General features: G+C 36.3%; 1 protein-coding gene across 1 annotated transcript in view; it reads left to right on the top strand.

Annotated features, from left to right (window-relative positions):
• The first annotated feature begins 1,867 nt into the window (after positions 1-1,867).
• The window catches only part of LOC108360163 (uncharacterized), a 175,536-nt gene continuing 163,660 nt past the window's right edge, over positions 1,868-13,743 (top strand). Inside the window, exons 1-2 of the mRNA XM_017612346.1 lie at positions 1,868-3,841; positions 3,931-5,815. Coding sequence (XP_017467835.1) covers positions 2,268-3,841; positions 3,931-5,815 — 3,459 coding nt within the window. The 5' untranslated portion in view covers positions 1,868-2,267. The remainder of the gene's footprint in view (positions 3,842-3,930; positions 5,816-13,743) is intronic.

Raw genomic sequence — 13,743 nt, 5'->3', positions numbered from 1 at the left:
CGTTGCTAAAACTGGTTTTCGACTTAAAACTTGTGTTTTCGTCCATGTAAAATCTGTTAAACGGAAACCAGTTTTCGCTGAAAACTACTTGAAAACTCACATTCCACTCATTCTAATCGGCAGGGAACGGATTTTATGGAAATTGCCTTTTTTTCTGCTAAAGAGATAGAGTAAGAATGTCCACGATTTAGCTTTCCCTGATTCAATATATACACATTTGATGTTGCCTTTTTTTTGCCTTTTTTAAGATATTTGCCTTTTTTTTGCCTTATTTAAGATATTTGCCTTTTTTTGCCTTTTCTGCTTTTAAAAAAGTGATTATAGCATTTACAATTTTCTTTTTAAGATTAAAAAATATGCACATGCCCATGCGGCTTATAGGAGCGCAGGGACCTCTTGCCAAATTGGTGTTGGAAAAATTCAAAGCCGTTTTCTCAGCTAACGTAGGCTTGGAGACAATAAGGGGTGTAGATAAAATTGTAAAAGGCGAGGAAAACGCCCTTATTCCTGATAATATGAACGTTTCAAACGTTCAATATTTAAATTGGGCTCCACTTGTATCAACTACGTCGAGCGCACATTAAGTACATTCAAGGCTTTTCTTCGCGAAAATCGAATGAAAATGCTGCCAGAAAACTTCAAAATGCATCTTGTGGTTCAATGTTACTACAACTATACAGATTAAAATTTTATGAGTTAGAAACTCGAAAGGATAAAATAGTCAAAGATTCAAAGTACAAATTTTTCATATAATGAAACTACTTCATAGTTTTTCTCTTATTACTTGTAATATAAACATTTCTAAAATAAATGTATTTTTTGATTGTTCTTCGTATTTTCTGTCTTTTTTAGTGCCTTATTTTGCTTTTTTTGCAATACCTAATGCCTTTTCCTGCCTTTTTCGCTATATTGTTTTGCCTTTTTTTGCCTTTTTTGCAATACCTAGTGCCTTTTCCTGCCTTTTTCGCTATTTTATTTTGCCTTTTCCAGCCTATTTCGTTATTTTATTTTGCCTTTTTTATAGGTTTTTAGGTCCTAAAAATCCGTTCCCTGCTAATCGGTGTCCTCAATAGTCTTTTTTTTTTATTATTTATCCAAGTGGAAGTCATATTTTATCATCTTTTATATGCCAGTTCGGATTTATTGNTATAGTCTTTTTTTTTGATTATTTATCGAAGTGGAAGTCATATTTTATCATCTTTTATATGCCAGTTCGGATTTATTGTTAATTGGCTGGCCAAATTAAAATAATAATAAAATAATGAAAATAAAATGAAAGAAAAGAAAATAAAGAAAAGTAATTTGGTCTTGGTTTTTCGTAACAAAACTGTAAACTAAAGATGTAAGAAATGTCAGCGAAAATACTAACAGCCGGTGGGAACAGCCTTCAGCCCACAATCCCGTGCATGTACTACATATTTACTTCAATAGTGTCATAACTCAAAAAGCTAAACTCGAGAAAAACGGCTTTAAACTTTTGAATTTACATATACTCCCATAGTAAAAATAAATACATATTTTGTCCTAGTGAGATGCTGGTAATCGATACAGCTATGCAATTTTTACACAGCATAGAAGAAGAGGTAGCGGTAATTTCTGCATATTTAACTCAAGATTTATATTTTTTGGTTTATGACACTATTGAAGTAAATGACCGATATGTACATATATTCAAATTTTTATACACACACACTACCATTGATATAGAGACATACGAAATTATTTCGACTGAATTAATATGACACACATTCTACCTTTCATTTAACATTTTATTCGTAATTGCACCTCCCCCCTCATGTTTATGTGAATATGCCATATTTTGTGTTTTATTGTTAGCCACAGCGATTTATTTTTAAATAATCTGTCTCATCTTTTTCTGTTTTGATTTGTATTTTTCAACAAACGCAGCCAGGCCAAATATCGCAACAGCATCACCTATCGAAACACTGACAACAACAAGAGAAAAAGCGTATTCATCACAATTGGGAACATTTCGTGGCAGATATGCCAGCACCAAGAGTCACACGTTTTTAGCAGCGTTGCAAATCGAAGCGCGCCAGCATTGTGAGCGAATAAACAAAAAAATACCCACTTCGCTGCCAACTACGTCAGATTTGAGTCAGTTGCAACGGCCGCGGCCCTTACAATACCAGAAGCTGACGCTGGAATTTTCCGATGCTGATGATGCGCAGCAGCTAAGACATCCACAGAAGCAACAGTCGGATAACAGCCTGCAACAGTCGGATAACAGCCTGCAACAGCTGCAAATGTCAGCGACGAAATTGCAAAACACCGCACGTATTACTAGCAGAGAGAAGAGCGGACGGGAGCAAATACAACAACCAGAACAGCAGCCTCCGCTGAAAGGACAACAGCAAATGATAGTTGCTGATGTTTTGTCTCCGGTTGTGGGAGTCGATAATGGCGATGGCGCCAACAAAGTGGCCAAAAAACATCAATTCTGCACAAATGTGTACAAGAATAACAACAGCAATAACGACAATCGAAATGAGACTACAGAAGGTGAACAATTGCTTCCTTTGACAAGCAGTGTATTAGCAGCGCCAACGGGTGCGCCGAGGCAAACAATGAACGCGCAGCATTCATGCAATAATTATGAAAACAGTCCGAATGATCAAAATAATGGCCACACGCCATTACTGTTACCCCAGTTCCCGCCGCTCGCGTCGCAGTCGGCCTTACAATCGCGTTCCACTGCAGCGACGGCGACAACTGAGTCAGCTTACTCGGCGGCCGTTGGTAAAAATACGCTCAATTTTTGTGAGCGTTGCTGTGAAAGCGCTAGCATGGCCAGCGACAATTATGCTCAGGGCGCAAACGCCGATCGCAAAAAGAATTCGAGTGGAGAGGACCACTATGAATTCTATCGCGAGTTCAACGATTCAGTCTCAAATCTGTCGTCGTACCGATTCATCTCCGATGATGATGAAGTAAGCGCGAGTATATCTGCTAACGAAACGGTTGCCACAGAAGAAACATTCAATATCGAAACCAAACACTACGAACTCAAAGGCAATAACAGCAACAACAAAGTAGAAAAAGACATCATATTAGGCAAAAATCAAAACATCGCGCCGTCGGGAGCGTATTCGTACTCGAACTCGTGCTCGTACCCGCCATTGTCCCCGGAATCGCCATCGTTGTTGACGCAAAAGCGTTTTCCGTTGCCAACATTGTTGACACCCGCCGCAGCACAAACAATAAAAATAGCCGCACCGCGTTGTGCTTCGCCTACAATTTGTTGTTGTAAAATTGACAAACCCATCAGCTTACATTATAACGCGACTGTTTTGGAATACATACCAAACGAAACAAAGGCAACGTTTCCAACACCCACGCCCGATATCGCATATTCAACAGCTCCCGTACCGATTCCGAATACTTCTGGAAGTACGAACAGATTCCCAGCGGAAGAAATCGGGTTAAGTGAATGTTTCTACCATGAGGAGCTTCTGTCTACATCACTGCCAAGTAACTACGGTAGTGTGAAAAGTATTGAAAGGCCCCTACGGAGTACCCAGCATAACCCGAAAAGGTTCAAACCCCCTCCTCCCGAACCGCCACCGAAGCCAAAACAGGAGAGAAGACCATTCTATCGGACCACAATATATTCGAGCTCCAGTGCATCAGCGCTAGAGAATCAGGGCCAGGTAGAAAAAAACTCTTACAATAACGAGCGATCTAGCTTAAATGGACAGAACTTCTATACGAACAACGGACAAAAGCTCGGAAAGCCAAAGTCGTTGGTATCTATTCCTTCGCAGTCATCAACACGCTATACACGCTATATTTCCAAAGATGCTGGAAACTCTGCCCTTCAATTGTCACCTCCCATTGAACGCTCCGTTTCGCCAGAGCATTGTGAGTTGTTGAGTTGCTTTGGGACGGCTAANCCTATACTCCTTTAACTATTTCCAAAGATGCTGGAAACTCTGCCCTTCAATTGTCACCTCCCATTGAACGATCCGTTTCGCCAGAGCATTGTGAGTTGTTGAGTTGCTTTGGGACGGCTAAAAATACTCGAAGCGAGTCCGCAAATCGAAACGACGAGCGTCTAGGTGACGCACGAGGAAAAGAAAATAGCCGCCACGAGAAACAGCGAATAAAAAGAAATGAAAACATAGATATAGGAAATGAAAAGGCTGCGAAATTTATAGCGCGTAGTTTAAGTGAAAGCAGCTGCTTGGTGTCGGCGGTAACGACACTTGTCAATGAAAAGTGTGCTATCGAAAACAAAAATAATCACCACCACCAGCACAAGTCACAGCCTGCACGTCAATACCTGGTAGACGCGCAATTACAGCTACCAACATCGTCGTCTAATCACCATAATAAGAATAATCATATTAACAACAATAAACGGCAGCATTGGGGTGATTTCGAGCATAGTCAACGAAGTGCAGCCAACAGGAAAAAATCAGCGGCGACAAGTGTCTACGCTGTCGCCGATGTAAGTGGCGGCGTGTACGACGTTCTTGACACGCATGCCGTGGCTAGTGGAAATAGTATCGCATGTGGCGAATGCAATAACAACTACAATTGCAAGGCAAGGTGTCTCGCGGAACACGCCAGGTTGGAGGCAGCGCCACCACATTTTGGTGTGGTAATTGGCGAGGTGTTGAGTCAAAGTTCGCAGTCATCAATATCTTACTTGTCTTCCTCACTGCCAAAACGTACGCTGCGTTACGATAGTTATGGCCGTTTGAAGTCTGAACGGGTACCGCGTCTCCCTACTGTGACAAAATCACTAGCCAACGGTCGCAAAGCAACCAGTGAGACGCGTCTGCATCGTGCGTTTCAGAATGCCTTAGCCCCATCTGAGTGCGATTTGCTTTCCTCTCTGTCGGTCAGTAGTATTAAGTTTACTCCTACCTTGGGCCGAAAATTTAATTATTTAAGTGATAGATTTGAAGACTATGTCGTCGCGTGTGAAAAATATGAATTAGGTTCTACATGTGAAGAAAGTGAAACTACCCCGAAATCAAAGCCGAATCATAGTGTGCAAAAGATAATTATTACCAATGACGAACCAATCTCATCGGCAATTAATGCAAATACTACCGACGTGTTACAGTCAAACTCTATTGATAACCTGCCAACCAGTCACGTATTAGACGAAGAAGTAAATGTTTCTCTTCCAAAGACTGTGCCAGCGCCACAAAAGATTTATAAATCTTTCAGTGATACTCAAAATTTCTTGTCCCACCACAAAGCGAATCAAGAAAGGATAAACAATAATAATATTGAGGCATGGCAATCAAAACGTTCCATTAGTGACTTTTCGCTCAAATCGGCTTTTGCTGAATCGGATAGTAGTTTACCATGTCAGTGTTCTTCTAAGCAACCCATATCACCGACAGATACCACATCGCCCTCTTCACCGACTTTGCCAATATCATTACAGTCCCAGAAATCGTCTGGTGGGTTAAACCAGAAAAATTCACAGTCCCTTCCAAGCGTTCCACAATCGAACGATACGAATAGTCCGCATTGGCTTAGTTGTGAGACTCTTGCGTCGTCGCGTCGGTCTGAACCAAAATCTGGGTTGGACGATTTGCAATCAAATTGCAGTGATCAAACAACTATTTTCCACTTGGATAACGAATGGTCCCTATCGGCTTCATCTTTGTCGCCAACATCTCAGCCCACGCTAATCACCGGAAATAGTGGCCACATCTCAAGGGGTCCAGTTGTGCTAAAACGAATTCCAGAGATACACTCATTCGGGCATATTCCGCAAATTCAGTCGAATACTCAGAAAAGCGCTAATGTGCGTGAAGAAGGCGAAAAAGAGGTGAGTGAAATAATATGGTAATTCGCTCCTTCGCGTATTCATTGTATCAGTTCATTCTATCTGTGTGTCAGATGAAAATAGAAACATTTCACTTGTAACTCAATGGCCGAAACAGCTCTAACCCAGCAAACAATTAGATAGGAACTTGGCCCAAATCAAACATAGAAACATTTCTATTTCGTATGTACGCATATGCTTTTTACAGAAACAAATCTAATTTGCCACGATATGTTGCCATTTCCATATGTAAAAAGTGGCATGTTCACATTCAAATACATATCGTGTAAGAACACCTTTACACAAGATACAACGAGTAATTAGAAAATTATTTGCGAGTTCAGTAATCCATACTAGGGATTTTTCGAATGTCATATTTTTCACATTCGCGAATGCGAATTTTCATTAACATCAATAACATTAAAAAGGCTTTAATCAAATTAGGACATCGTTTTATAGATTATTACAACATTAAACCAGTGCTTAACCTATACAGTGTTTTAATCTAGTAGTCAAAGCTCAAAAGGGGCATATTACATTTCAGGAAAAGTAATTTTGCTTCCCATGAGTACGGTGACCAGATTTCTGTGGACAAAAATCGGACTCAAAACATACAATTTTGTTTTTAAAATAAAGAGACATAACAACCTTTAATAAAGTTATATTTAAAACAAAACACAGAGAAAAAACTTAAAAAATGATCGCAAAAATGTATACACAGAATATATATGGTTGAGATAAAGTAAATAGGGAAGAAATTTTAGTAAGTTTTGGGAACTTTTCTTTGTTTAAAAAATTTTTATTATTTTTTAACCGACTCCACAAAAAGGAGATAGGTTATCAATTATTTGGAATATATATATATATTTTCTTTATGTATGTTACGGCAAAAATTTGGACCACGTTAACCGTTATAATTCTTTTGTTAACGGAAAGGTGTTACCTCACACGTGGTTCCATATTAATTCCTCGAATTTAAACAAATGCTGATCAAAATTTTAAACTTTTTAATCAGATTTTTTAGATTTTTTTTTGAGCATGCAGTTTTATTGTCCATACAATTTTAATACAATAAAGAGGAAGTTCGAAGTAGCTTGGACTTACCGTTGATTTTTGGCAATTTTTTGTTTCCGGATTTTCTTACATACAAAGTGACTTCGACATTTTTTTTTGTATATATAGAGAAAATGAGCAACACCTTCCACAAACAAAAAAAATTTACCAAAAGTCAACGGTAAGTCTTAGCTAATTAAAATTTACTAAAATTAAATGGGCTACAAAACTGAATACTGAGAATCTTTCTAAGAAATCTAATTAAAAAGCTCCAAATTTTGATGAAACTTTGTCAAATTGTTTGTGGGTCAAAGTATAGGGAGACTCTTGTTAAATTAATAAAGAAAACACTGAAAATCGGGATTTAATGGGTACAAATATAAAATATCGGGAAACTTATAACTTCCGACTTTTAAAAAATATTCAGAGTGACAAATTTCTCAAATTTTCCGCCAAAATCGGTACGAATGGTCACCGTACCTATGTAAAATGTGATTAGCACTGAAATATTTAACAGGTCATCACAAAAAGAGAATAAAGTGCGAACGTTAGAAAAAAAAAAATGCGAACACATTTGAGGGCGTCCAATTAGATCTACATACTTATATTTTCTACGACATGAAGCAGCGTACAAGGGTTATTTTACCTGTAAAATACTAAACGTTAAATTGAAACAACCTTTAACATATCGCACACCTAGATCTAAAGTATGATCAACTCCAATAAATGCAAATATTTTTTGTTCATGATTATATATATTAACTAAAAAATTTATGTTATACAATCTTTCCACGATTCGTAATTCGCTCTCTAAGTAATTCGCTAAGTAATTCGTGAATTACCCTGCTTCCACGTCAAACATTAGTAATTCGTTTGGCAGCTCTAGTTCTTGTTCTTGTTCTGCGCTATTTATTATTATTTTTGTGTACTGCAAATATCGAAGATGGAGCTAAAATTTAGTTATCATCAACAATTTTAATTTATATAGAGAATATTTTATTAATATTATTCTATAACTAGAAAAAGTGCCAACAATTGGGACCAGGTCGGTGAAAACTTCGATATATTTCCGACAAATATTATTCGCATGGTAATTCGATCTGAATTACCTACAAATGAGGTAATTCGCTCCCAAAATTTTGTATGGCGAATTACGTAATTCGGAAGGTAATTGGCAAGGCGAATGACGAATGGGAGAGCGAATTACGAATAAGAGAGCGAATTACGAACCGTGGAAATGCCGTATTATACCTGTTTTTGTATTAATTTCGTTGAATCTGTACGATCCACAAGGAGTTATATTTCCCTCTCTGAACTTTGAGTTAGCTCACTTTAGATCTAGGTCATATGTGCGTTACGCTGCGATTGTGTGCTTAGTGGTCGTTAACTGCGCGCTCTGCCCATGTACACATTCGTATTCGCAAAATATTCGTATCATTTGATGCGAATGTGTAAACTGATGCAAACCATTCGTAAAACGAATACGAATGATTCGACATTCGCATTCGCATCAAATGATAAAAATGTTTTGCGAATGCGAATGTGTACATGGGCAGAGAGTCCACTCTAATATAGTTGAAATGACTCCATCGATGGTAAAAAATTAACCATCTGTAATTCAACTTACCCAGCAAAAACTTTGATTCTTTGGTAAGCGCTTACTTTTTGTATCGATGAAGTAACGCACTACAATTCGCCGTTAGACAAGTACCTGTAATGCAGTGGTTACACGAGAAAGTGACAAAATTTTGTCTTGAGGCGAATTACAATTACTCCATCGATACAAATAGTAAGCGCTTACCAAAAACAGAAAAGTTTTTGCTTTTATTTTGGTTTTAATTAACTATTGTTGTCCGCACTGAGGTTTGATGTTTATAGAAGAGTACAAATGTAGAGAACAGTGCTTCGACTCATGAAACTCGATACAGGACTAAATTACTTCAAAAACAAGTAAGAGCAGCGCTGTCTTCGGCTATGCCGAAGGCTTCATACCTTTCATGAACATCTGCAAATTTTACTTTGACAGATTACTGCTTTTGAATACATCTGCATACATCGATAGAGGAGTTACATACTTATATAAAAAATCGCATCTAAACAATCAGAGGTATGGAAGATATACTTTATATGGCACCAATCTAAGTGATTTTCACTGCTATGTGATCGGTATGTAAACCGGTAACACAATTTATTGGGTTTAGTTTCCTACATAAAGGAGATATATCGCAAAAACTGGTATCTGAACAATCAGTGCTATAGGAGATAAAGCTTATACAGCATAGATTTTGACGATTTTCTCAGTAGACTTTGTATTATTATTTATAAAATATCTTACGAAATTTATCGGTTTTAGCTGTTCAAATAAAGGAGTTTTACAGTAAAATCCCATATCTGAACAATCAGATGTATGGAAGATATATGTTGTAGTCATCCGATCCTTGTTATTTTCACTGTAAGTATTCTGTTAATAATGAGTGAAAATGGTGCGAAATTTCATGTTCCTAGCTGCATAAATGGAGGAGTTATGATAAAAGACCTCATATCTGAACAATCAGTTGTATGGGGGCTGCAGGTTATAGTGACCCGATCTTTGTTATTTTCACTGTAAGTCTTCTGTTGATAATGAGTGAAAACAGCGCGAAATTTCATGGTCCTAGCTACATAAATGGATGAATTATAACGAAAAATCTCATATCTGAACAATCAGTTGTATGGGAGCTATAGGTTATAGTTACCCGATCTTTTTAATTTTCACTGTAAGTTTTCTGTTGATAATTATTGAAAACAGTGCGGAATTTCATGTTCCTAGCTATATAAATGGAGGAGTTATAACGAAAAATTTTATATCTGAACAATCAGTTGTATGGGAGCTATAGGTTATAGTGACCCGATCTTTGTAATTTTCACTGTAAGTATTCTGTTGATAATGGGTGCAAGTACTGCAAAATTTCATGTTCGTAGCTGCATAAATGGAGAAGTTATAACGAAAAATCTCATATCTGAACAATCAGTTGTATGGGAGCTATAGGTTATAGTTACCCGATCTTTTTAATTTTCACTGTAAGTTTTCTGTTGATAATTATTGAAAACAGTGCGGAATTTCATGTTCCTAGCTATATAAATGGAGGAGTTATAACGAAAAATTTTATATCTGAACAATCAGTTGTATGGGAGCTATAGGTTATAGTGACCCGATCTTTGTAATTTTCACTGTAAGTATTCTGTTGATAATGGGTGCAAGTACTGCAAAATTTCATGTTCGTAGCTGCATAAATGGAGAAGTTATAACGAAAAATCTCATATCTGAACAATCAGTTGTATGGGAGCTATAGGTTATAGTGACCCGATCTTTGTAATTTTCACTGTAAGTATTCTGTTGATAATGGGTGCAAGTATTGCAAAATTTCATGTTCGTAGCTGCATAAATGGAGAAGTTATAATGAAAAATCTCATATCTGAACAATCAGTTGTATGGGAGCTATATGTTATAGTGGTCCGATTCTTCCGGTTCCGACAAATGATTAATACATTATAAAAATACACCCACCTACCAAATTTGATCCGGATATCTCGAAAACTGAGAGACTAGATTGCATACAAACAGACAGACAGACGGACAGACGGACATGGTTAAATCAACTCAGCTCGACGTTCTGATCATATAAGTATACATTTTAATGGGTCTATCTCTTTTTGTTCTGGTACTTACAAACATCGGACCAAAGTTATAATACCATTTCATGCTCATGAAAGGTATAATGAGAGCAAAAACAAATTTTCCGTGCAAGATTGAATTTTTTATTTTCGTTTCGGACATTACTTGTATGGCTCAAATATTTTCTATTCATGCAAAAATAAAAACGCGAGGCAATGTAAGCATAATATGTTACATATTTAGGTAATTTTCAGCATTTTCTATAAAGTAGAATATATCTAACACTTAATTTTTTAAAGAGCAATTGGACCTAAACCTTTTCTACTTTATATACATTTCTGTCTTCATATATTTTTTTAACAGCTTAAGTAAAGTTCTGCATCCGCCAATTTCTACAGCCACACGATGAAAAAAAACGAAGTTACTTTATTGACGCATTTTTATAAAAGAGCTACTTTTTATTAGTGAGATTTGGCCAACTTTAAATGTTTTTTCTGAAACCGGTGGTGAACACTCAAAAAACGGCGCAAGAACATGAGTTAAAAAAAAAACGGAATAGATTTTAAGTCAAGCGAAATAGAGGAGTAGATTTCAAATTTTGCAAAAACCCGAGTAAATCTAATACGATCTTAGTGAAGTCCGAATACTAGTAGGGAAAGATCTTTTTACATTTCTTATTGTCTTATAAGCAACCTAGAAATAATTTTAGATTCCTCCAGCGAAAGCCAAGGCTCGGATGTTGAATCTGGAGACATAAAAAAATGTGAGATTAAAGCTCAATTGAAGGCCTATCTTAAAGAAAAACGAGCTCATCTCGGTGAAAATCCTCTCGATTGGTGGACAACTAACCTTAAATACGACAAATTGACAGATCTATCCCGCCAATATTTGAGCGCTCCACCCGCCAGCGCAGGGCTGCCAACTTGGCTCAAACCGTGGCATTTTTGGCCCTATTTTACTTCAAATGGCACTTACTTTTTCAATTCGGCACAAAGTGCCAAAATGACGCTTTTATAAAAAAAAACAACATTTCAATAAATTTTTGTGAAATCCTTTGCGTGTAGGTACTTCTTTTTCTCAACTAAAATTTTCTTATTTATAAAGGCTATTCAACTGGTTTATCTTATTTTATCATTGCACTTTTGGTTTTGAAAATGTGGTTCTAAGGTGGTCTTGTTTACATCCGATAACTGGATCATGAAGAAACTAACGGTACCCCAAAATTTTTATGGGTGAATTGAAGTCGGTTGTGTTTTTAGCTTAAAAATTACTTGTTCTGATACCTGTTTTATTCACTACAGCTCCGTCCTGTATTATACAGGACACTGCTCTTTTTTGACCCATTGTCCTGGTAATTCATTTATTTTATACGGGACGCCAAATGTTCTGTGTTTCTTTTAATGTCCTGTATTTGTACCGTATTCGGTGTTCCGACGCCTTAACAGCTTATTGAAATGGCATGCCTATGAGTGATGTTGGTATATGATCGTAATTTTTTTTATAAACTGTTATTATTTTCTAATCTGAATGCCTGTGATTCGAATCGAGGAATACATAGAGTGGTCAAAATAGAAATTAGGACTCGACATTTTAGTAAGTTTTGGCTATTTTTTCTTAGTTAATTTAATTTTTATTATTTATTTTATGAAAGTAAAGCTCCTCATAAAAACCATATAATACCAGATTTCCAACTATGTGCAAAAACCTTTAAAAAATAATTCTGCAATGTTTCGCAAAAATTTCAAACTTTTTAATTAGAATCTTTAGAAAAAAATTTGGTTTGTAGTTTTGTAACTCATTAAAATTGAGTATGTATAACAAAGTGCGTGTGGAAAGTGCCGCTCATTTGCTTCTCTTTCAAAAAAAAAAGGTCGAACATACTTACGTTGTATGAAAAAAATGCGTAACACCGTTAACTACCAAAAGTTTCCAAAAATTAGTGGTAAGCCTTACCGACTTAAAATTACACTTTATTATACTAAAATTTAACTAATTTTTTTAAACAGATTTTACGGGGTATAAATCTCGAGAAAATTATCCTACAAATTTGTGATGTTTCTATAAGGATACTGTTTCAGGGAAAACAGTGGAAAATATTTCCAAAATTATTTTTTGTCCCGTATTCGGCTCTCATAAATATGGTCACCGTAACTATAGCCATTGTCATCATTAATTAAAAGTTGCTCATACGTCCTGTACTTCTGTAAGGACAAAGTTAAGAGCAATTATAAAGTTAGTATCAGTATTTATGAAAATGGCAAATATATAAACTAAAAATAATTCTGCACCTCTTTTGCTGCATTGAACTTATATAAATGTACATTCATTACAGTACAGCCATTTTCTGACTACTTTTATATATATTAGCTTCAATCTCTCTATCGATTCTGCTTCTTCAACAGTAGGAAGAAAAAAGGAACCGACTCACAGGGGAAGCACTGTGGGCAAAACTAGAATTATGGGCGGATTTAAATGAAAATTCGCTTCTTAGTAAACTTGGGGTTGCTAAAATCAAAAATGCAATTGGTTTTTGGATAACTTTCATACTTTCACTGTAAATGCAGTTTGAAGTTGAAAATTTGGGTTCTTGTGGCCTTTACATAGGTATGTACATATAGTTCGTTCTATTTTCAGAAGTGAGGTGTCAAATAACAGTGCTTGGCCCGTAGATGTGCAATAAAGTTTTTGAAGTGAAACTTCTTTAGCGGCGGTTGGTTGGTTGGGAGTAAATTGGCAAATTCAGCGGAAATTGCACACGGAAAGGGTGCAACGCGAATGATGCAACGGAAATGGTGCAACGGAAATGGTTGGGGCTGAAACAAGTACTTCTTGTGTGTATGCAACGGAAATGGTGGTGGCTGAAACAAGTACTTCTTGTGTGTATGCATATGGTATGAATTTAACAAAAGCTTGCTAATAAAAGGTTAGAGAATAACAATTAGAAATACCAATACAAGAATGAAAGTAAGGGTGAGTACGTACATTGATAAAGAAAATTATAAAGGCAAAGGTAAAAATAAAAATATAAACAAAAACAAAAACAAAGATGTGTAAAGATAAAGGTAAAAACGAAAACCAAGGTAAATTTAAAAACTTTACTTATATATATAAGGGCAAAGGTGAAAGGGAATATGTTGAGAGAGATATTGATAAACATAAAAGTAAAAACAAAGATGAGGATGAAGATACTGATAAAAGTAAAGATGAAGATAGGGGAAGAAAG

The sequence above is a fragment of the Rhagoletis zephyria genome, unplaced genomic scaffold (assembly GCF_001687245.7).
Source record: "Rhagoletis zephyria isolate East Lansing unplaced genomic scaffold, Rhagoletis_zephyria_1.1 Rzeph_scaffold_00530, whole genome shotgun sequence".
In the NCBI taxonomy this organism is placed as follows: Eukaryota; Metazoa; Arthropoda; class Insecta; order Diptera; family Tephritidae; genus Rhagoletis; species Rhagoletis zephyria.
Note: the sequence above shows the minus strand (reverse complement) of the source record. Positions and strands in the feature narration are given on the sequence as shown.